The following is a 24,431-nucleotide window of genomic DNA, read 5'->3' on the forward strand; positions in this document are numbered from 1 at the left end:
TTGCATGTTTAAGTTAAGGTTTATTGGGTGGATTCAAGTGTCACTTTACACCCTTCCTTTGACCCGTTTTGGAATTTCTAGGGATGTCCTTTAAATTCAGAGTGAATGCATGATAAGATATTGTAATAAAAATATACCATATGACATCACAGGAAGAAGCAAATGATTACCTGTGCCATTAGAATTAATAATTAAGTGATTAAAATAAAACTGTTAAGCACTTCATTTGCTGGTTTAACTAGAACAGAGAAATATCAGTGTGAAGTGTAATGAGCTGAAAATATACAGAGGTTAGGCTTCAAATGCTGCAGAGGAACAAAAACGAGCTGTTCCTCTGCAGACATTTCATCTCAGGGGGCAAAGGAAAGAAAAGCACAACGATCACATAATGGTGGGAAGCATAATGAACAGGAGGGCAGCAATCTTTTTCACCAACACCAGGCACAAAAGAGGTAATTTTTTTATTTAATGGAGGTGTTATTTGGATTCAGCCACATAGACCAGTCCTCATTTGTTGACTGCTCCCAAAATTGTTAGGATGGAGAACAAAATTGGATGTAGGGTTACTAGAAAAATGGTGTCATTTGAACCATCCAGTGAGGTAATACATTTTTCTTGCCCGGATTGAAACAATGGGGTGCTTGGAGCAGAATTCATATACAACAGGTATTTATGTGAGATGGAAAATAACAGTACTACAGTATAGCCATGAAACTTTTGCGGTCATGCAGTGTATACAAAAGCACAGGTGCATAGATATGTGGCTCAAAAGACACTTTATGTATCACGTGTATTTTATAGCACATTTTATGGACTCTAGAATGATTACAGCCATGATGTAAATTCTTTAAAACACCATCGCAATTTCAAGGTGTTTTCAAAACAAACAAATAAGATAATGATAGAGATAATGCATGTAACAGTCCTTTAAAAGACATGTGTTGAATGAACAGTGCACAGAGACTTTGTGTAGATTTGATGCTTCCTGATATTCAGTTGCCACCAGGAGAATACTGAACTGAAAGTTAAAGGAACAGTTTCACATTTTGGGAAATATGCCTTTTCACTTTCTTACCAAGAGTTAGATGAGAAGATTGATACTACTCTCATGTCTGTACAGTTAGCTGGAAGCTATAACCAGCAGCTGGCCAGCTTAGCTTACCATAAAGATTGTTAACAGAGGGAGCCAACGAGCCTGACTCTGTCGATAGGTAACAAAATCCAGCTAACGGACAACTTACTGCGCCTTCATAGTTGACAGTGGTATCCATCTTCTAATCTAACTTTCAGCAGAGAAGCAACTGAGAGTTTGTCCAAAATGTTGAACTAGTCCTTTGACAGTTTGGGAGAAGCAGCATGTGATTTGTGGTTTCATATAAATGCAGGACAGCTTCACCAAAATGAGCAGCTTTTGGGCTGCCATTTGAATGCAGAGCAAGGTCCTGTGAGATCTAAACTTCAAACACATAAAAGCCTTTCATAAGGACACCAAAATGTTCCCTTATGGTGAATGTGGGGTGTTTCTGAGCACTGGGTGGTGACAAGGGGGGTGGAGAGGGCACATCACTTACCCTGCCAACCTCCACTAGTTTAGTGATCATGACGATGCTGAAACAGTTTTCCTGCCACACCATCCTCCAAAAGTCATACAGAGTCTCCTGCTTGGGTCCTAGATGGAAGCGGGAAGAAGTGCCGGAGAAAGAGACAAAAAAGGCTGCATCAAAGTCTGTCTTCTAAGGAAAGGAGGTCTTGCTGTTGTGAAATCTCATATTATTGTGACCTAAGTGTCCTTCCTCAGACGGCACGGTACTGATCTCTCAAGATTCTGCCATCAATAAGCTTATTGGGAATTCCAGGCAGAATGGAAGGGGTGATGGGTGACAAAACAACAGCAGTAGCTGATGATGAAAGCCTGCAGGACCATCAGTCACTCATTGTCATCTCAGGAGGAGGCGTTTAGGAGGCAAGATACACCTTCAAAACGAGTATCACACAGGAAAGGAATGCTCAGAGAGACAAAAACACTGCTGACGTCTTTCTTTTCTTTCTTGCAAGTTTCATCTCTCTGTCTCTCTTACGGGGGAGGAGGGGAGTGCTGGTGCAAGATAAGCAGATAAGCAGACCTTGAGTGACTTTGTGATGGGAGCTCCCTAGAAACTGACACTCCTCGGGGGTTAGAAGCAGCAGAAGGAAATTTTGAACACTCGCACATGCAGAGTCCCACTGTCCATCAGACCTCAACTTTGTCTTTGAGAGACAGAGGGTGAACCACAGGTTCTCTTTCTAACAATGAACACGCCGCTGCACATGTCACAGAGATTGAGAGGCTATAATTAGTGTGCTTAATTATTCACCTCTTCTAATGATTAATTCAGTTACATCACTAGCACAGCCTTCACGGGTTGGTAGTCACACACACACCTTTGGATTTGCCAGAGAGATGGTTTTGGCAAGTGACAGTGTATGAGTAGGCTCATTGGCTGGATCATCTTCAATTTATTACACCACGACAAAGGGTGCTCACCACCCTGCACGCGCACACACACACACACACACACACACACACACACACACACACACACACACACATAAACACTATAGCCTTGCTGGGATACTCACCCTGAGTGGCGATGAAGTGGTTGGATCGATGGTAGCCCTGAAAGAGAAAAGAGCGATGACATGCTGAGTAAGCCATCTGCGCCTCAGGCACAGCTGTATGGAGGGTGTCTCTCTGTCTCACCCTTTTCCTTCCCTCTGTCTCTGTTTTCTGCTCTCCAACTGACCCACTCTCTACAACTGTGAATTGTATTTCTTGTATAAATTTCCAGTGCTATGTGGCTTATTGCTGACTCTAGAACACCTCTTTGCCCTCAGAGACTCCACAGAGAGTTTGGAGCAGTTGAGGCAACACATGGTAAACTGCTGTCTTGACAAACTGCTGATGAATCTCTCAAAAAAGTGATTCCTACAGTCAGTGATTCCCACAGTGCTGACTGAACACTGACCGAATCCTTATGACAGTTTGACAGGGTGCTGTCCCATGAAGACAAATCCATTTTCATTGAAGATGCAATATGTGCCATATCTTGAGATGATGAATTCACACACCAAAACCACATTTTTTTCTCCAGAAAACATCACCCTTGAATTCTTCCGCTCAAGTCAAATGAGGGAAAGAATATCTTTTACAGGTTTCACATAAATGCATGATATCATCACCAACATAAACAGCTTCCAAGGCAAATGCTGACATGAACTGCAAAGTATTCTGGGATCCTTCATATCAAAGGAGATGGCAGCCTTTGATATACACGACAGACATTTTCACATGGTGAGTATGAGGTGAATATGAATGAACGATGAGATGTCACCTCTAAAGCCTTGAGGGGGATAAACACGAGAAAGACCACCTGAGGGACTTTAAAGCATGAACACTTTCAGGACGAGAAGCCTGTTCATTGGAAGTCCTCCTGAAAATAAGTACTGCTCATCTAATCTTTCACGGTAAAGGAGACACCTGTTTCCAACAATACAGTCCTGAAAAACACATCCCCTAGAAAACCACATGGCTGTTGTGGTTCATGTTTTTTGGTCATTTTGAGAGGAGCAGCTGGAAGGATAATTGATGCCCCAATTTCCTTACATGACTCTGTGAAGTGGAGAAGGCAGGTCCGGAATAATCTGACTAAACCCCCAAGCCCACCGGCTCTCATCAAATCAGTTTGATGAGGCAATCCATGTTGATAACAGTTTTTATCTTTTTGCGGAGGGCATCGTCCAAATATGATGAGTCCGTCCACGTTGTTAAACAGAATTGCATCCAGTCAGATAAACGAGTACATGTTTGAAATGGAGATGGATGACCAGTGCTCTGCGGCCTGTTATCCACAATTCCTCTGGCTCTCATCAAACACTATCAGCATGACTGACACCACTCCTCCACTTAAGATGGTCGCCATAGCAACTAAACTTCCTGAGTCTTGGCCACTTATGAAAACTAACAAAGACAGCAGGGTCCTCTGTCCACAGAGGACACATCTCCTTGTGTTCATTTAAAATCTTTAGCTAAAAGGGCACGTTTTTGTCTTTTTTTCTGTCAAATGGGCACAAACCTGAAATACACTGACCTTTGAGCATTTGTGGATAGAGGATAGTGAAAAAAGAAGAGGGAAGTGGGAAGAGAAGAGGGGAAAAGAGCAAAAATAGAGCGATGGCAGGCAGAAGAACGAGCAGTGAAGTACTTACTTCCCTGTTAATCCGAATCTACAGAGTCCAAGCAAGGTCGAGGAAGTGGGGAGGGGAGTAGAAAAAGAAGACATATAGGCTAGTTAATGAAAGAGGCTTTTGGTAAGTAGGAGTTATGGTTACAGACAAGTGGGAAGAGAGGGCGTGTGTGTGTGTGTGTGTGTGTGTGTGTGTGTGTGTGTGTGTGTGTGTGTGTGTGTGTGTGTGTGTGTGTGTGTGTGTGTGTGTGTGACTGGGCTCCCTATGTGTTAGATCATTCATTTTTCATGGGAAATTACCACCTAAGGCCATCATTTTTTCATTCACTCTAATCTATAGGTTACTGTTGTAGGACAAATCCTGCTGTGTCTCACACATACATTATGTTGCTAATTGGGAAACAAAGCTGGCTCACTGTTTTTTAAATATCGCTATAGTCTTTGCATTTCATAGCATGTTGCACTGCAACAGCATTGGAAGGACACACCTTATGAATTGGTTATGAAATGTGTCTTTGACAAACATTTTAAAAAGGAAAATGTGTGTGTGCGTGTGTGTGTGTGTGTGTGTGTGTGTGCATGTGCGCGCGTGCGTGTGTGTGTGAGTGTGTGTGTGTGCGTGCGTGTGTGTGTCTATGCATGCGTGTGCTCTTGATTGTGTGACAATGCTACACCTGTCCGTAAGATCCTGTTACTCTTTAGAAGCACATGAAGCGTAAAGCAACAGCCAGGACGCGCTGGACTGCTCTACATTTGGAACAGGTGCAAGAAGATGTCAAACACATGTGAAGTTCTGCACCTCCTCAAGCAGCACACACCACAATCAAGGAAAGACTTCAGCATGAAGGTGCAATAATGTTTCAGAGCGAGGAAAAACTTTTATATTTAACCTTTTATATTTAACCTGAAATAATCACAGGCTGGCCAAAATATGCTTCGCTGTGGTGACGGAGTTACTTTTCAACTTGCCGGGTCAGCCTTGTCAGGGAGTAATATCACTGACTCTGACACTGTAGTGGCTGCTGAGTGGTGTTTTCCCTCTAATGCTTGCACCTCTGTGCCCTAAATGCTAATGGAGACCCTCACAATAACTACAGTCCTAACAGCAGGCCAGGTTTTTAATGCCCTCACATTGTAATGAACTCTCTAAAAGCATCTCACCGCTGCCCATTCTCTACAGAGAAATAAAAGAGAGGAAAAAAGGCCCTGCAGTGTTAAGCATTTTGATGACACAATTTGGGCAAAAGGAGGAAATCATCCAACAACAAGACCACTTATACACCTTGTAATTATCTCTCTCCGAACAAATATCAGTTATTAGATATTCCTCACGAGGATTTATACAGAGACAGGATCAACCTCTTATCAGCCTCAAACGGGAGTCGTCGGGAGTACATCAACCTGCCTAACTTCTCACTGAGCGCCATATTTACTTTATACTGTAGTAGTCGCAATGAGAGACGTGCAAAATAAATCTTGTGAGATAAAGAAATCGTATCAGATTGCCAGACCTCCCTTGACATAACTCAAATGAATAGCAACAACCGAGGACCGTGACAGCAAATTCACAGGGGAACCAAAATACAAGGTTCTATCTGCTGTATATCTGCTAGCAGAACTGTTGTTGTTTTTTTTAAAATCTGGGTTGATTTCTTTGGTTAATTGGTTCATAAGTTCACTGCTGCCATCTAAATGTCCACTTCTGCTCTCTGAAGAAACACAGCCTCCTCTAGTTTTTATGAATGGGAACACGTATGAATGAGTCTGTGTGAGACACGTTAGCAACATATACATGTATTTCATATGATCAGTGAGAATGTTGTTGTGGCGCTGCATGTGCGGCAGACAGTTAAGGTGAACAGTGGAAAGGATCATCTCCTCCCAGCCCATCCAGAGATTGGATAACATCAATCATGTCTATTTAATTTTGGGGGATTTGTGGCATCTTACAGAAAGATTCATCTCCTCTGCAAGGCATTAAACGCATTTATTCCACTCTGTTTTAATAAAAGTGATAGCAGAGCAAGTCTGGGTCAGGGATTCGGTGCAACAATTGACAACCATGGCATCTGGCAAAACACCAATAGGAAGAGTGTTTGATTGGATGAAAGCCTCCAGGTGAAAGTGGGCCAGCAGACTGGTGAGCTTACAAGCATGAGAGAGATGGACTGTGGCTTTGCAGGGTGTGAGACTTATTTGTATCCCATGTTGAGTAAAGGCAGAAAAACAGGATTAGACTCACATCAATGTAGTTAGCGTTGATGTAGTCTGAATTGGGGTCTCCCAGGAGAGGATGGAGCTTGACTCGGTGGCGGTCATCTGAGGCAGATAAGAATAACACATCAATTTCCAAAATATTTCCTTTTTTTTATATAAGACAAAATGAGTTCTGATGACTTACATCCCAACAAGGTGTCATGCCTCCCTTTGGTCTTGTCCTTCTTCTTTGTGCAATCCCAGCCATCAAAGAAACTCTGCAGGGGTAGAGACAATTGTTGCAGATTTTAGAAAAAGGGCCTCTCTATATTAAACATTCAGCTATCTTAGATAAACACTAATCAAAGCTTCAACACATCATTGCATTTCTTTTATGTGTTTGAAAACTGTGTTTCATGGTTGCATGATAAATGTCTATCAGCACTTCTCTCATCACAGCGAAGGAAATTAAGAGCCGCTGTGCGTGTGTGCGTGTGTGTGTGTGTGTGTGTGTGTGTGTGTGTGTGTGTGTGTGTGTGTGTGTGTGTAAAAAGTGGCTATACTGGGTTAAAATCTGCGTAGCACATCAGGGGCTCATGGAGGTAATGGCTGTTACATAACTCACAAATTGACCAAACAGCGATTATTTAATCACAACTTAGCAATCATACCTGGGCACAGCAGGTCTGTCAACCTGTGGAGCTCTCCACATGCTGAAGTGTTATGCATGGAGCTGTAGTAGTTGTTGAGGTGAATATTAGCAGACTTTTCTCTTGTGACGTTAAAAGTGAAAACACTGCTTCTCCAATTCAGGTAAGATAAGCAACCAAGCAGGGTTAATACTTCTAATACTCGGAGTACCTAGCTTTCTACAGCAGTACAATAACAAAGCTGTTTCTTTATTTCATTCTCTTCTACATCTTCAAGTGGTCAGGATGCTACTTTTTTGTATGGGACATGCAGCGTTAGCCTCAGTCTTAGCACTATGTATATTTAAGACTCCCCTCATAGGGTTTTCACTTTATAAAGGAGGCTGCCCGCTGGAAAAATTAAAAAGTCAGCTTGAGACTGCTTTTTCAACCAACTCCTGGGGCTGATGTTAGCTTAATTAGCCAGCTAGCCATAGTTGATCAAGTCTGTCAACGCCTTAAAGGTCACTGGCTAGAAGTGAGAAACATGCTTTTGTCTGTTAAATCAAGGACTAACTGTTAAGAATTTCCCGTAGTTAAACTGTTATCAAAACTGCTTATGTCTTATGTGAGAACAGAGAAAAAAACACAAAAAGACCCAAATGCTTGCCTCTGATTTGAGGTATAAATTGCTTCAAAATGAGATGAAATAATATTGTTACACAGTACAGCACACTAACCACTGCATGGTGAGATGCCTGGCAATTAGAGGGAAGGCAGTGGAGCTGTCTACCACCTGCCTGGTGGATGGCTGCTCAGCCGTATTATAACACATCATACTCAGCAACACCTCTCCGCACTCCATATGATCCACCTGCCTGCATGGATGCACTGCAGAGCGCTTACTCTCACACGTCGTCATAAGCCACTTTTAAGCGTCCACTGTAGGTCTAAATTAAGCCCGCAAACAGCCACTTTCGATCCATGAACACAAACACACACACATCCATACCAGTCTACCCCCTGTGGTTTTCAGCCACTAGGGGAATTTGGTGAAACTCTGCCCAAGTCTCCACGCTGAGCAGAGGATTACAACGCAGTTCTCCCCACAGAGAGCCAAGAACCAGCCAAATCCTGCCTGGGATTACACCCTCCTTCTCAATTTTCCTCCCCTTTCCATGCGCTCTCTCTGGGTTCGACTCTCTCTCTGAATCCCTTGTTCTCTTTACCCTCTTCTTCCGCTCTTCATCACGTCTCCCTGTCCACCTCCTTCTTCTTGTTCTCCCTCCATCCTTTATATTTTTGACACTACACCTATGAGCTCTCAGCCCTCTAGAGAGGAGAGGGAGGCAGGCAGGCAGAGGAAAAACACAGGAAGAAAAACGGCAAGAGAATGGCCATGTATTGAAGAGGAGGGAAGGGAAACAACACAGACCCATGGAAGATTGATTAGAAACCCCCATTGGCAGGGATCTGTTGGGTGGGTTGGTTAAGAGGATCATATAAAATGAGCAAAATTAGATGAAGGAAATAATGACACAATCCTGAGCTATTGATGTTCTAACACTTTTAAAGTACTTTTTTCAGTTCAGCATGTGCTCTCAACATCTCACTAGATTTCATTATGTGCATTATTTGTTCCCCTAAATAACAAGGCAACGTTGAACAAAATGTCCTCCACAACAGCCCCTTCAGGATCACTCAGTTACTGTGACATGACCTTGTGTTGACTTGTAATTCCCAAAATGCCAAAAACGGAGACAAGATTCATAATCCCACCGCATGCAATCGAAATCCAATCAGTGATGTCTGAGATGTGAAACAAAAAAAATTCAGTTGATATAATGAATAAAAAGCCTGATTCATGCTAAAAGGTAGCTGGTGTTTTTTTAAGTAAGTGTGGTAATTCAGTAGCCTGTAACTAAACTTTAAATCAAGGAGTCCGTCATCTTTGCTAACCTCAGCCTCAAGGTGCAAAGAGGTACAATGAAAGTTTTGAGTTCACCAGTAAAGCTCTGCTGTTGTTTACTCGTACGTTTCTGCAGTGGGGATATGAATGTGGTGACAGCACCTGCCACACATACAAGCCCCTTTACAACTCACTGTAAATTCTTGATTGGTGTTTTTACAGAACACAGGTATTCTTCAGGGAAATAAAAACCTATACCTGCCAGGGGAGTGTAATATGATACTGCTCATCATTTTCCTTCATAATGGAGAGAGACACTCCATCAAAACATGTACTCTAGCACAGAGAGGAAAAAAACATAACAAAGAGGTGTGTATTGATCTTTTGAGTTGAGTGTGTTTTGCCCATGAGGGACAGTTTAATGAGTCTACAAGCAGAGTTCTAGAGGGAACCAGAGACAAAAGATGTTTTCTCTTTTTCGTGAATGCCATAGGCCAAGGGTGACCAGGACGGACTTCTCCACAGGGTGTGATCCCAACTCTCAGCCACAATCATTCCACTGCGGAGAGCTATTCACAGATCTGGGTCCTTCTTTATGTGCCCTGAAACATACAACCAGAGGTACCAGCCGCTGCAACAGCAGGACTGGATTAAGCGATGTTCTGGAAAATAAACATGTCTGTACATACAGTTCAATTCAGGACCAAAGCCCTGTGGTTCATTAGTGCAAAAACAAACTAAAGCAAGCAGTGATCTGCCAAGAAAACCCAAGTGATTTACACCAAAAAAACAACTAATTATTCCATATCTAAAGAGGATCGCTATTGGCCAGCATCAGACCCATGATGTGTGAGGATACCAAACAACATCTAATGGTCCCCAAGGTTAGAAGAGTCCATAGCATCACAGTCTGATGGTTACCTTTGTGAATTATAGAGCATTTATGCTGCACCATATATTGTAGAGGGAGGTAAATACTAACATTGCTACTGGGAGGAGGTTATTTGGAGGTTACAGGGCATGAGAGCCAAGAGCTCTCTGTTCTCACATTTCTCCCTCTGTAAACTGTCATCTCTCTTCCCTTCAAACTCAGCCTTCCAAACTCCTCTTTCCTTTCTTTGCTACCCTACAATCTGTTAGCAGTGGACAGGGGACTAGCTAGAGCACCTCTAGAGACATTTAACCTCATCAGGCCTGCCCCCATGACAGAAGTCTTCTTTGGGCCCAAATCATGATGATTTATTCATACAGCGTCAACAGTGTGATCCAGATGCCTTTTAAACCCCGCTAATTAATTTCATTTGGTGGATTGGAGGGTGCATGGATAATGTCAGAGGAGGACTGATGGCCTCCCACACCACTCTCGAAAGACCCATTCCAGCTAACCTGGCCTCTGTGAGCTAGAAGTTGTCCACAACATGTAGTAATTGCACATGATCCCTCTTACTACTCACTAACAGCCAGCAAAAATACCCGAATTACTCCATTTTCAGGCACTTCACTACAGTCTTAGGGCAAGCCATAGTGGCCTCAAAATTGGAAATACTAACTCCAAACCCCTTGGTTGTGTCTTGACATGTGTCTAGTCACATCACAAACTGGTGAGATAAGAAGACATATCCTTGTCAGAATCCAGTGCCCACATTGAAGAATCTCAATTCACAGCTAAGAGTTTGAGTGTATAGACTTGCAGCACTCCACACTCGCTCTGTGGGCTGTCACCACAATCGGCGGTCTGTCATGTTTGGACTATGTCTGTGACTTGTTTTTATTGTGTATGCTCTTTTATATTCTTTCTTGGTGCATATATCAGTCACTCGCGCAGCAGTTCCCACAAGATAATCTGGAAGTCATTTTTTTCAAAAGATGAGCACTTTTCAGCGCGATGTCAGTTATCTGTGACAGGTTTAAAGGTGATCCACTTTTCTGTGGTCAGCAGGACAGAACCTGTCATTTTTCTTGCGGGGCCTGAGATCAGTTTCTCCCACCCCGGGCAACTCTCACTGATGTAATTTCCTCTACTGAGCATACAAGCTGAAACGCTCCTAGAACATCCAAGCACAGCCTGCAGCAAAGATGGTTCATCAAACAGGTTTAGAAGTTCCTCAAAATAGTCCTTCCACCTCCTCGCAATGTTGCCAAGGTCAACTACTCCTGCTGAGGAAAGCCAGGATATTGACCGGCCTTCCTCCCTGGGGCATCAGGTACTGTTACTTAATGAAGAGCAATGCTTTCTGTTCTTTAAGTACTACACCATCAGCCTTTTTAACTAGCCAGCTCTCTCCACTGTGTTAGGACTGCCCAGGTTAACCAGGCATGGAGGAGGTGTAGCCACTGTAACGCAGCTTATGGTGAAGAGGGAGCTAACCCACAAATCACAGCTTCTTCTTTTGTCTTCAACCTCCCCTATGGCAACAAGCTCTGAGCAGAGGATGAAAGAAAGAGATCATGGATACAAGAGGTTAAGATAAGTTTTGTTTTCCCGCTGCTCTTCTACAGTGAGAGGAAAGATCTTGGCAACTGGCAAAGAAGACCCCAGGTCACAGCTTTACAGGTATACTGGCAAACTGGATTGAGAGGAGACCTCAGGATAGAACTCCGGCATGTTCGAGAGATGATACCTTCCAGCTGCCAGGAAAGCAGCTACAAAACCCTCAAGAACAAGAAGCTTTCTGCTGTGACCTTAACCCAGTTAAGCTGCTACAAAACAGTTGGATAGATGGATGAACTGCAGGCTTTAAGGATTAGGCAAGGTAGTCACTGTATAACTACCAATAAACACCAACTTTACATAAAAAGTAGTTTTAGATGAAGACAGTGACTTTCTGCCACAACAGTTTCTGCATGACACAGAGCAGTATAGAGAGCACTGTTCACAGAACGTGTGAGACATGTGGCAAACACCTCTCTTTCCATGGGAACTGAGTTGCTATAACATCATTGACAACCTTGGTACAGAAACAAATAAAACATCCAATAAGTTACATAAACATGAAGGTTATGAAACCACTTTCTCATTTACAGCATGAAAATGAAAGTAAAGGTGAAAAAGCCTCCATCTGTGGCATTGTATTATGTATATTGTTGCAATTTGAGTGTTCTTGCCTCAAGTTTTCTCACTCGCTGTATGTTACGGGAGAAACGAATGTACCATTTATAATGAAGCTGTTGAAATTACAGTTAAGGTTGGTCATTTAAGAGCACAATCTCAGTGAGAATACTGTTCTGTAGAATAATGCAGCTCTAAAATCTGTCTTTAATAGTTGTCCACCATACTTGACACTGGTGCACCGGCAGCAATGCTTTGTTGCTTCATGCTGTCAGAGTGTAAAAGCAATGGCTGTCCATGTTGTCTTTTGTTGTCAGAAAGAAAGGAGTGTAATAGAGGCCTTTCACCTCATACTCCTGTTTAAATCCGTAGCCCTCGGCAGTCTTCATCTGGTTGATGTGCTGGAGAAGGTCAGCCACTCGGACAGCAGGGTGTAGCTGGCCTGTGTGGTAGGGGGAGCCTTTGCGTCCACACTGGTGCCTCGGGGAGCCTCCCAGCAGGCTGCTGGCCTCATTCACTGAACTACGAGCGTCACCTGCACCAGACACAGACACATTTGCAATTTCAGTGCAACTCCAGCTGAAAAATTCATGCACAAGACAGGTTATGACATAAAACATTAAACAAGTTCTGTTTAGTTTGGGATGACACAAGGTGGTGTTACTCTTCAAAGTACAGACATACAGTATAGTGGATGCTACAGGCGTGTCACTTTGATAAGGTTTGTCTGGGCAAAGATGTCTTCATAGGAGATCTTATGTAGATGTGACAGCAGGTTTGTCTCGGATGACGAGTGAAGCGGACAAAGATCTGTGCCAGCTTCACAGTAAACACATCTATCTTTTGCTCTCTGTGAGACTGACAATATTGAACAGGAGATCAAGATGAAAAGTCCTGAATCGCAAATCATTTCGTTCAAATATGTTACTTCACTTGTGCAATTCTCCCTTTTCTTTTTGCAGTTTTGTGAGATTCTTTGTGTACTGGTTCCAGGCAGTGAATAGCTGAGGGCAAGCCGTGCCAAAGAATATTTGCCACACAGGATGATAACTATCTTTCAGAATGGTTCAGACATTTACGGTGTGAATGAGTGACAGACAACAAGATTACAAAGTGAGGGATGATGTGCATCAGTTTGGAATTGCTTTGTGTAGTTGTGGTACGCTGGTAGGTTTGTTGTCTGTACTATATGTGTCATTTTGAGTGCATTTGTCTTACTGCGTGTGCCGCAGGTGTGTGCATCCATGAAGGAAAGGGCCATTCTTTCATCCTCCTGTAGGGTGCTCTGGTCTGTGAAACTGCGCTCCATGGAGCCCATATGGCTCTTCTCCTGCCGGTAGGTAATAGGTGTCTTATTCATGTTCACTGGTTTCCTATTATTGGATAAAGAAAAAGAAGGAGGGGGAATTGCAATGCAGGAGAGATTGTAATAGACAGAGACAGAGAGCGGGAGAAAAAGAAAATGTCATGTTTAGTAAGGAATGACATGGAAAAGAAAAAAGTGTATAAATAGTAGGAAAGGAGGTATATACACAGACCAACTGCTTTATTGTTTTCCCTCTACAACTCATGATTGACAGCCAGAGCACAAGCATGTATATGATGGGTCACAAAACGATGGAAAAGCAAAGAGGTGGAATCACTTACGGATAGTAAGAGTAGTAGTCCCTTCTGGAAAGAGTGCAGGAGAAGGAGAAAAAAAAATCAAGAGAAAGAGGAGATGTAAGATGAAAGCAATGTCAGCTGAGGGCAGAATGCATTGATTATAGTGAAAATGAGAACCATCCTCTCATGAGCATGGCCACATGACACATGCGAACGCATCAAGCAGGTGCTGACAGACCGAACCAAAGCGAGACCAAAAAATGTGTTTCTTCCTATCGAATATGTCTCAGTGTTACACTTCACGGACTAGACCACAGGTTTACTGTCACAGCTAATTTAGCAATCAATTCTTGAAGAGCGAACTTCATGGTGGCTTAGCAGAGGAACATGGGCTAATGTACAGAGCAGTGGTGACTTTCAAAATCAACATTATTCAACATGAGCCTGGACGCTGCGTCGGCCATTTAATAATGATTGCTGGAGCCCTGAGTAACTTCCCATTTGGCATTGCAGGCTCTTCAGATTTTCAATAAATCTTATTTAAGTGAGGCAGGTTAAGCCTTATTTGAGACTTAAACTGAGGCCGGCCTAGAGCTGCTGCTAAATAAATGCAAAAAGAGAGGTGCAGATGATCTGCAGCAGACCTGTGGGATCATTGGCTAATAATCTCTAAAAGCACACCTTTTCCCTCCCAATTACCATCTCATTTAAGGGTCAGGCCTCTGCTTGGGGTGTGTAATTAAGTGGCTAATTGAATTGCATCCGCCTCTAATTAAATACTTCACACTCAGATAGGCTCTGCAGATGAGAGTTCTGTGGTCCCTCTGGTGCACCATAAGGGAATGAAAACAATGCAGCTCTGGCTGTTGGTGCACCATCTTCCCTAAACAAGCATGACCTTTACAAAAGTTCAGCAAGTAGAAAAACTGATTACTGAACTGTTCCAAAAAAAAACATAAAGGGAAAAACAATGCAGGGGATGTGGTGTGATTGTGCATAATGAGGCATGTTTCTGTGCTCAACACTTATCAGCAGATGTTTACCCTTTCTTAATGATGATGATGACGGCACCCAGCAGAAGGATGAGGACTACAAGACCTCCAGCACACACCCCGAGAATTAGACCCATCTCCTCAGAGTGCTGGGACACCTCAAGAGCCTTGCGGTGATCTTTGCAGGCCGCTAGAAGCAGAAACACAGATACATGTGAAAGAGGCACAATGCAAATACAGAGCATAAAGTAAATGAGGAAGGAAAAAGAGAAGAGTGTAGAAAACCGAAAAGAAACTGAAGATCCACAGCTTTGAAGAACGCACCATTCATGCACACAGAAGTTTCTCTCTCACAAACGTAGACTTCTCACATGACAATACAGACGTTCACATTGCTTATCCTGAATACTGCAAGGACATACACTGAATTATAATGGTCTTCTTAATGCCAACGCCACATTTCCATAACAGTGGTACTTTCAAGAGGTGCTTTCAAATAGTTGGCAAAAATGAATGAGACATGTGAATAAAGACATGGTGCCTTAAGCAAGGGAGACAGCAACCGTCCGTGTTGTCCAACACAACAAACCTGCAGTCCTCAGAGATGCATAATGACAACTTGGGCTTTTGACAAACAAAATGATTGGCTGGCGCGCAGAATAAAAATTTTGTTGTCAGAAAGGTTTCCAACCAGCTATTTCGACTGTTCAAGATTTATACTGATGTTTACAGAGAAGGAATGGAGATGGGAAAATAAACAGATTGCTATGAACTAACAATATTTGCAATAGTTGCAGATATGCCAGAATAAAAACACACGAAACTCACTTTGTAAAACCCATTAGTCACATACAACAAATGGTTCTTCAATACTCATATAATCATTGAAACAATAGGCTGACACCTTGTGATATTGCAGTTGCATATTTGTATGCTGTGGTACATGCACTAGACCTTGGAGGTGCATTTCTATTCAACGCTGAATTAAATATAATATTTTACCCAGTCACAAGTCATCCACACAGCCCTACAGCATAATCTCAAGGTGCCCCGGTGTCTGTGAGCTACTGGAAAGGTCGTTATCATAATAGCAGGTTATTCATTTCTCTGGCATAAAGCTTCATACTTATGTAAATGGTGCTGAGCAGTGGGCCTTTCTTTGTCTCGTTCTAGGGGCCCACTGATCTAGTTTTCCAAGTGTGTGTCAGCCTGTCCTCCAGGCCTTGACAGCCCTGGAACTAGCCCTTCTCAGCCTATTGGAACAGCACAACCTATCTGCAGAGCGGCAGAAAGTCAGAGCAGGCCTAGGGATAGAGCTCTATCTTGCAGCCTGCTGGGGAAGAATCAGATCTGGGGCAGGGAAAATGAAAACGGAGCCATGTTTTAGCCCAAGTATATGCAGCCGTGGGCACTTTTATGGATGCTTTAGAACCCTCATGCCAAAGAAAGATGAAAGTGGGACAATATGATTTCGTAATTTGGCAGGATGTTTTAATCAATGATGGCAGAGTTTGGCATATCTGAATGGAGAAAATTAGTCATTGGCTTGAAATTATAAAGGAAGTGTTCCTTCTAAAACTGCTTGGAACATTGCTTTTTGAATTCCTCTGTGTTGTCCCAAAAATGTGATATTTCTGGGTTTGCTGTATAGACACCACATCTGACAGGTATACTTGACTTTGCAGGAGTGGTAGGAGAGGGTTTATTCAGACTGAAACAAAGGTAATATTTTCTTCCTGTGGTTTGCATTCACACACACACACACACACACACACACACACACACACACACACACACACACACACACACACACACACACACACACACACACACACTATCATCCAAACATGCCTTTGTGTCTGTGAGCTACAGCGTTTTTAACATCTCAAAGAGCTCCATTCAAACATCAGCCACAGACTCAGCTCTTGCTGTTTTTTCTATGCTGTGACCTCATTTAAAATCACATGTTCATGAAATGCAGGGGTACTTAACATTGGCTAAAAATGCAAATGAGGAGGTGAAAAATCAATTTCACTTTTCTGACATTTTGGACAGACAAGGCGATTTTGCCACATTTAGCTTCGAAATTTCTATTAAGCCAAACACAAGGATGAAATAGATTTCCACATGAATCCATGCACCTGCCAGCTGCCCGATGGTGGAAATTGGCACTTAGAGGAGAAATGGAAGTCTATTGTTGTGTTGAGCCTGCCAGAGGATCCTTAATTAAACTGTCACCTGGAAGTTGAAATGTAATCTCCAGCTTTGTTATCCAAGCCAGAATCATTTGCCTCCACTTTACTTGTGATGGGCTGCTTGATAATAACGGCTTAGGACCCAATGATGCAGAAGCTATGTTAATGGTAGAGGGAGCACGGAGATCACAAACAGCGACAAAAAACCTCTGACCTGTCACACCTTGAAATTGGAAATCACCCCAAGAATTTTTTTTCCTATCAATTTGCCTTTCAGGATTTTTTTTTTTTTTTTGCCGTTACATCATCCTGCATGTGGTTGATGTAATGCTGGCAATTTTTTAAATAATTATTTTCTACTGTGTATTTCCCCCCCTTTTTTCTTTCGTCTTATCTTCCCTTCTGTTCTCTCTCTAGTTTGGTTTTATTATTACTATCTTGCCTTTTTACTTATTAAAATTAAATCATTTTGACTGCTGGAGCTCCATTGTGCATTTTTTTTCTCTCTTTCTGCTTGCTGTTAAAGAAAAGAGGCGAGCACAGAGTAAAGCCCGTTGCTGTGAGGAAGGATAATTAATCAATGCCCTACCAGGTGTCTGTGAGGGGCAGATGGAGTGAGACACTCAGCCTTGCCTTTTGGCTGTTTGCTTGAGGAGAGCCTCATCACTTTCATTTTTCTCTCACAAAAAGAGGCCTTCACCAAAAAAAGACACCCCGCCAAGACAATTTACTTGCAAGGCTCTGCTTACTGTTGCGGTGCTATGATAACTATAAATACATGACTTTTATTCACCATGATCTGACAGTGTACTATGGCAGAGGGGCTCTCCTGCCATCAGGACTTAGAGTCAATTTCCCTGCCCTTTTCATGTCCCTTTGAATCCAAAGATGAGGTACAGAAAGGGGGGGTTGAGAGGTGGGGGGGATGGCTGTCTCATACTGATAGGCCAAGGTAGCTCCATCTGGAAGTTTTGATCTGGAGGACCCTTCTGGACTGCGCTGAGGTCAAAGCCCTCAGATGTAGCCATCTAGTGGGCTGCCGATGAGAACAAAGAGACTGCCTTTGATACAGTGTGTCCCAGCGTCTGCCCCCAAACAAACAGGATGAAAGCCTGACCTCTAATCCCTCCCTGCATGTTGCCCTTTTCTCAGAGGCCCACTGCTAAACAACCAGGATCATTGGAGAAAATCTGCCCAGATCCCCACCTTTGTACTTGAGAGAGTGGTGAAAAACGGCACAATATAGACTAAACTAAGCAATACTGTTACAATTACATTTTTAATTTCTCATCTGAGAACAAGGTGAAAGTAGACGTTTTTGCAAAGCACTCAGATGCAATGCAGGAAAATTCTTTCACGCTCACAGTGTTTGTGGGAGGAGGAATATTCATGCCGAATTACCTTTGCGAGCGATGCGGATGCAGTTTATTCTGGATTCCTGAAAGAGAAAGAAGACACAGACATCAGAGGGGAGGGTGTCACTTTGCATTTTGCAAAAAAAGAGGTGTGATAAAAGAAAAGAGGAACGACGTGAGGCACCGAGCGGAGACACACACACATACATCACACTGAAAATATGACCAGAGCAGATAAAAACACATTCTGAGTGAACATTAAAACAGGATGCGTACTTCCCTAATACACAAGACACACGAGGCAACTCTGGACCACATCTGGAACCGCAGTGCTGTCTACGTCTCTGCTGTTTCTACCCTCTGACTCTTCTACGAAAAAGCCTAATTTACTTTATGATAGAATAGCACAGATAAACTACAGGAAAAATGATTCAGTCTAAAAGGACAAATTACCTCTGTGTTAAGAGTCCTATTGACGAGATGAGATTACAAAATATCTCAAATCTGAGAGCTGTGCTGAAGTGTTTGAGAAGGAGATTCTTGCTGAAGGAGAAAAGATGAGAGTTGAAAGGGAGCGAGCATAATTAAGAGGAGGGTTTCAGACCAGTGCACCACCATGAAAAGGAATTAATTTTATTCAAATTTCAGCTGATGACATCTCAGTGTTATGAAAAGGACCTTTGTCAAACATCACTAATGAGATCCAAGACTGTAATCCAATTCCATCCTGCCACCTCTTGGAGGGGATGCATTATCAAATTAAGATTTACAGATGTTAATGCAGGCATTATGGGACAATTATGCAAATTTGTACATTCGGAAATGAGCAAAAAGTGCTTTCCTCAAACTCAAGTTAAATTGCTTTTTTAAAAATTGAAAATCCATTTCAAGCTGACAGACACTTTAACAAGCTCTTAACCCAATGGTTTGATCTGAAAGTGCAGACAAACTGTAGACAAACATGCTGTCTGTCAGACAGACTGTCATTTCATTTCCACAGACCAGCCGCTCAGATTCAGAGAATGACAGAACCTATGTTTACCATTTGTGAATGTTATTTAACCATTTCAGTCCTGCTTCCATTTGTCAGCCTCTCAAAGCCTCTCACTCACTTTGAATATGGATGCATTAGACATTTTCCTTTTCAGACTAACAATGTAACTAATTCATTCCTCACTACTGATCACAGTTTTGTGTACTGTATTGTAAAGTGTTACCATGTTGGGATTTATCACAGGACACCTGGCCAAACAGTGCAGCCATGCTAGCAGCTCTGTGAGACTGCACCGTGTTAACGTCAGCATGCTGACATGCTCACTATGACAATGTTAAAATGCTAATGCCATATTCACCATCTTTGAGCTTGTTAGCATGCTAACATTTGACAATTAGCGCTAAACACAAAACTCATGAAGAAAAGCATTGAACAAACTGAACTTTAGTGATGATGATGGCGCTAGAGGAAATATTTAGTACAATTCATCCTCTGAGGACCATGAATGACGGTGGCAAATGTCATGGAAACACATCCAATAGCTGTTGAGCTATTTCGATCTTGACAGTTTATGCTGCTGGTGTGACTAAAAGCTTAAAGTTTCTTCTTCTAAATTTAACAGCCATATAAACAACTACTATTCTGTGCTCTGATATTTTGGTGCTACACATTTTGAAAGTGGGTGAAAAGCCATACTTCAAGACAAGAAGTAGTATTGACAGCTGCATGGCTTAATTTTTATTGGTGCTCGAGGGTATGATAGAATTTATTGCAAAGGTTACTGATTGTCTTTGTTTCAATCAATATCCATTAATCAAATTGTTTAAAAGTGCATCCCTGCTTCATTTCCTCTCCATGTGTCTCCAGAAACGCTGACTGGACACTTTCAGCTTTTGAGGGACTGACTCAATTATAGGAAATATTTAAAAAAAAAGAAAAACGCTAATTCATCTGAACCAGCTTTCTTTGTGGAGACAGCATTTTGAAATCTCACTGTACATTCAATCACTACAAGCCTTGGCAAATTAAGACAGAGTGCATTTATATCTATTTAGTGTATAATGATAAAAAAAAAAAATAGACTGTTGTGATGGATAGAAGCACATTCTGTAACAAGCACATCTGAATGATTGTGTGCCGCCTCAGCACAAGAGTTAATTGGCAAGCTTCAGATGGCGGGACACACATCACACGTGTGGCCGTTCTGTGCCAGTCAAGCCAGAGGGGCTGGTGGTTCCTGGCAGCTATAAATACAAAACACAAATGCCAACACACGACACGGGGCCCCACGACACACACTCAGGGTTGAGCAGTGTGTATGCATGTGTCTGCGTGTGTGAAAGAGATGCAAGAGGAGATGTTATAAATGACTATGCTGTGGCCTGCGAAGCTACAGTTTGTATCCACAGTCTTTCAAGTACCTCTTTAGATGAATTCAATCAAAACAATTAGAGAGGCTTGACAGCTTCTCTGCAGATAATTAGAATGGGTAAATGCCAAATATTATTGGTCGCATACTGTTCAAATTATTCCCATTGCTGTCACTGTTACTGAAGATGAGGTGCAATGTTGCCCCTCCACAAAAACATTCAGGCAAACACTAACTTAAATGGACCGCACAGACCCTGATTTAATAAACAGGCTGACAATTTAGTTTATTTCAATATGGTGGTCATGGGGCAAATACCTTGAATGACTGCCAAGCATGACCACCTTAAAACCACTTCCATAAGCAGAAAACCACATCAGCATTTGTTCAATCCAAGTTAATATATGACTGTTTTCTGGTGCTTGATTCTTAGGCGAGAAGTGTTTTCAGTGTCAGCTACCCTATTTGTTCAAGAGCAGGTACGTTTTTTTTTTCTCTCCCACATTGAGTGGGCATGAGGTAATTATGTTTCCCTCTTCTGTATACTATCCAAAAACTACTATAAATACATCCCACAGTACATGCATATGCTCAATGCATTTATGCTCCCGTACAAAATCTAATTTAGAATGCAAAAATTCTGTTTTTTGGCCTACATTTTTGTGACAGTGAGCACACTGCTAAAATGTAAAAGCCCTGAAATGCATAATTGCACACGAAGGATAAGCAGGAAGACAAAATACAAAGGAAAAGACAAAATAGCACAAAACACGTTTGGTAATTGCAGGCCTTGCAACCTGCATGAACCAAACCTTGACATCTGTGCTTTTTGTTTTTAATGGACGCTTTCATTAATACTTGGATGTGACCGCTGTCAAAAGGTTGTGTTAAGTGAGAAATAATAACGCTGTACTGTTAATAATATCATTAAGGCAAAAGAGGGCATCAATGTCACAATTTATTATTTTTGCTCTGTTAGTGCTAAAATTGCTGTTAAAACCGCTCTTTCATTTTGTCTTATTTTATGTAATTAGCACTTTTTCTGCCACAGCCCTCATTGTCAGTTCATGTTGTCATAGCCCTGCTGTGATATCTCCTCTCTGCCCTGCTGTTGGCTGGTTATATGCCCAGAACTGATTGAATTGAGCTAAATCACAAGTTTTTCAGCTGACATTCAGAGTAATAAAATAATAATAAAAAGACTTCTTGTGCTTAAAAAGAGGAAGCATCACACCCACATATAACACTTTGCATTGAGGTTTGATGTCTGAAACATTGACACCAGAATAAAGCCAAGAGAATTACATGTTTGCAAGAGTAAGTTTTGTCATTTCTTTGACTAAAACTCCTTTTGCAGCCCCTGCCCTCCAGGCACACTGTTGGTCCTTCAAGAGGAATTATTTCAGTCCTGTAGCACCAACACAGGACTGATGCCCAGATTTAGACAGTGACTGCTACTGTATTTCTAGGCAAAGGCAGCAGTGTTTGAAAGACTGGGGACAGTGCTGGCTGTGTGATTTGGCTTTACTCATTGTGGGTCATGGCTGCTGGCCCCCTGCCAGGCAAAACAAAACCTAATCCCATCCGCCGGTAAAGCCAGGCCTCCCCTATCTAATCCCATGCTTAGTAGCCTAGTTGTGTGAAGTGCTCACACTGCAGTCCCTCCGTGTATTTCTCCACTGGGTTGGAAAAAGATGCTACTGGTGGGGATGAGCCATCCAGCTCTGTTCATGGGACTTTATAATACACACACGGCCAATGCTTAAAAAAAAAAAAAAACAAAACAACGATGTGATCACAAAATAACCACTGACAGGGCTCAGAAAGTCAACCAGTAACCCAGCTTGCATGTATTTACTCTCAGCTGATGATCACAGAAGACTGTGTTACCTGCGGCAACATTTCTCAGCTTCATTGCCACAGTCTGTGAATATTAAAGCAGCAGCTTTCTACCTCTGATCATCTGCACCTGTGTCCAATTATCCTTAAGTAATTGCCTCACCCAGGTAGCAGCTCTTCCTGTAATGGAATTTGGAAAGGTAATGTGGCGTCCTCTGGGTATGACTGGAGACTGAAGGGTTTCATGTGCACGGTGAAATAGTGTGCGGCTTCTCAGCTAACAAGGTCTACAACCAAGATTCACAAAAATGTTCAATGTGGAAACAAATGCAGAAATGTGAAAGCATTAAGCCTGGTTTTGTCCAACCTCAATCTCCACTCACGGGCTATTTTCAAAGATTATCAACTGATTAGGTGCATAAAGAAAGAGAGGACTAGACAAGGACAATAATGGAAAGACCACTGAATGAGGGACATGAGGTAACAGAACAAAAAAGAAAGGAACAGGACAGAATAAGAAGAGCACTTAAAGTAAAAGACAAATGAAGTGAAACACGTTGTTGACTCTGAGTAATTCCAGCTAATCTGAGCTTTGCTAGCTGTAAGTAATGCATGCAAGTAATTCCCTGTTTCAGACATGCTTTGTTTGCAAAGAATCAAAGCGGTTTGATATAAACATACATCATTTCCAAGTAGGTACACTGCCAGCTCAACGTGTTTTCATCCAGCAACCCCTTTCACAGCACAAATACTCTTTCAAGGGCTGTGAGCCCAGACAATGCCAACTGTCCTACACCGTCAACCATAGCACTAGTAAATACAGATGCTCATTAACACCACTCACCACAGGCTCAGAATTATTCTGAACACTTAAAACTACAGCTAGTTGACAAAGTGCTGCCAGATCTGCTGCACCACTGGTGGGAGTTTACAATCACTCACCCCTCTGAAGTTGCTCATAGCCTGGAAGTATACAAGGTAGCTTTTGCGTGGGTCCAAAGGGCTGTTCCAGTAACCGTTGTAAGTGTGATTGTCGCCCACAGTGAACGGACTGGCCTCTGGGAGGCTGCTGGGTGGCAGCTCGGCTGTGTAGTAGTGTGGTGTGCCCCGGGCCTGCGCCTCACCATGGGACATGGGCAGTGGGAAACACTCCTGAAGTCCCAGCTCCCTCTTCACTTTCTTCCCCGTCTCCTCTTCAACCACCACCTGGTATGTACTGAACACAGAGTGAATATGACCCTTTAATAAGCAATGCTTGGCATTAAAACGAGATGTAATATGTAGATTTGAGATAATTTGCTCACCTGACAGGTGCCCCTCTGCCTTGGGCGGGGCGCAGCAGGACAGTAATTGTGCTCTCCGTCTCACTGAGGGGGGACGGCATGTCTCCGTAATCAAAAGTCGGAGCTGAGGACATATGGAAAACACTTACAGTACATGTCAAACATAATTAAGGAACATGCACACACACAATCAAGCACATTGCCTTACCCAGTGTTCATTTATGCCACTTAAACACAGTCTACCCTTCTTCCTCCTTCCAAATAAACATGTTCAGCCTCTCCATGTCTCGTGAAACTGACAGACCTAACAGCCATCTCTGCATAAATAGCCACCACTGCTAATATACCCAATACCTCATGTCCTCATATTCAGCACACTGTTTGAATTTCCTGTATAGTTGTCTTGGATACAAGTCCAATTAAAAGTCATGGGAGTGAGGCTAAATTGAATGGGCATTTCATTTGAAAGGATTTGGCTAAAGTCGTGCTCCTCCCTGGAGATGCGCCAGCACATTTCTCTTTAATATTAGCTGTCAATTAGTGAGGGAAAGGAAAGCAAACTATTCACAAGGAATAAATGATTAGCATATTAAAAAGGTGGTTTTCTAATACCGCAGCAGAAGGGAGTTGACATCATTAAGGAAAACTGAATGCGCATTTGTTGACATTAAAGATCTGTTGTGGTTTCTAGAACTAAAAGAGGGTTTGACGCCTGCTGCCAGACAGAGTCTGTTTGACGGATGATTGTGCACCAGCCGCGGCAGTGTATACCTCTGAATGTATGTGCGTGTGT

General features: G+C 42.5%; 1 protein-coding gene across 4 annotated transcripts in view; it reads right to left on the bottom strand.

The window, feature by feature from the left end:
- The window catches only part of ptprub (protein tyrosine phosphatase receptor type Ub), a 156,250-nt gene that overhangs the window by 17,730 nt on the left and 114,089 nt on the right, over positions 1 to 24,431 (bottom strand). The window contains exons 11-22 of one of the 4 annotated variants that reach the window (XM_070965720.1): positions 23,660 to 23,762; positions 23,298 to 23,571; positions 18,200 to 18,236; positions 14,655 to 14,793; positions 13,654 to 13,677; positions 13,225 to 13,379; positions 12,354 to 12,541; positions 6,625 to 6,697; positions 6,466 to 6,542; positions 4,246 to 4,263; positions 2,620 to 2,656; positions 1,572 to 1,669 (exon numbers count right to left, since the gene is read on the bottom strand). In XM_070965720.1, coding sequence (XP_070821821.1) covers positions 1,572 to 1,669; positions 2,620 to 2,656; positions 4,246 to 4,263; positions 6,466 to 6,542; positions 6,625 to 6,697; positions 12,354 to 12,541; positions 13,225 to 13,379; positions 13,654 to 13,677; positions 14,655 to 14,793; positions 18,200 to 18,236; positions 23,298 to 23,571; positions 23,660 to 23,762 — 1,223 coding nt within the window. The remainder of the gene's footprint in view (positions 1 to 1,571; positions 1,670 to 2,619; positions 2,657 to 4,245; positions 4,264 to 6,465; positions 6,543 to 6,624; positions 6,698 to 12,353; positions 12,542 to 13,224; positions 13,380 to 13,653; positions 13,678 to 14,654; positions 14,794 to 18,199; positions 18,237 to 23,297; positions 23,572 to 23,659; positions 23,763 to 24,431) is intronic. The other 3 variants (XM_070965722.1, XM_070965721.1, XM_070965723.1) reach the window with 3 other exon arrangements.

Source organism: Chaetodon trifascialis, chromosome 7 (genome assembly GCF_039877785.1).
Source record: "Chaetodon trifascialis isolate fChaTrf1 chromosome 7, fChaTrf1.hap1, whole genome shotgun sequence".
Taxonomy (NCBI): Eukaryota; Metazoa; Chordata; class Actinopteri; order Chaetodontiformes; family Chaetodontidae; genus Chaetodon; species Chaetodon trifascialis.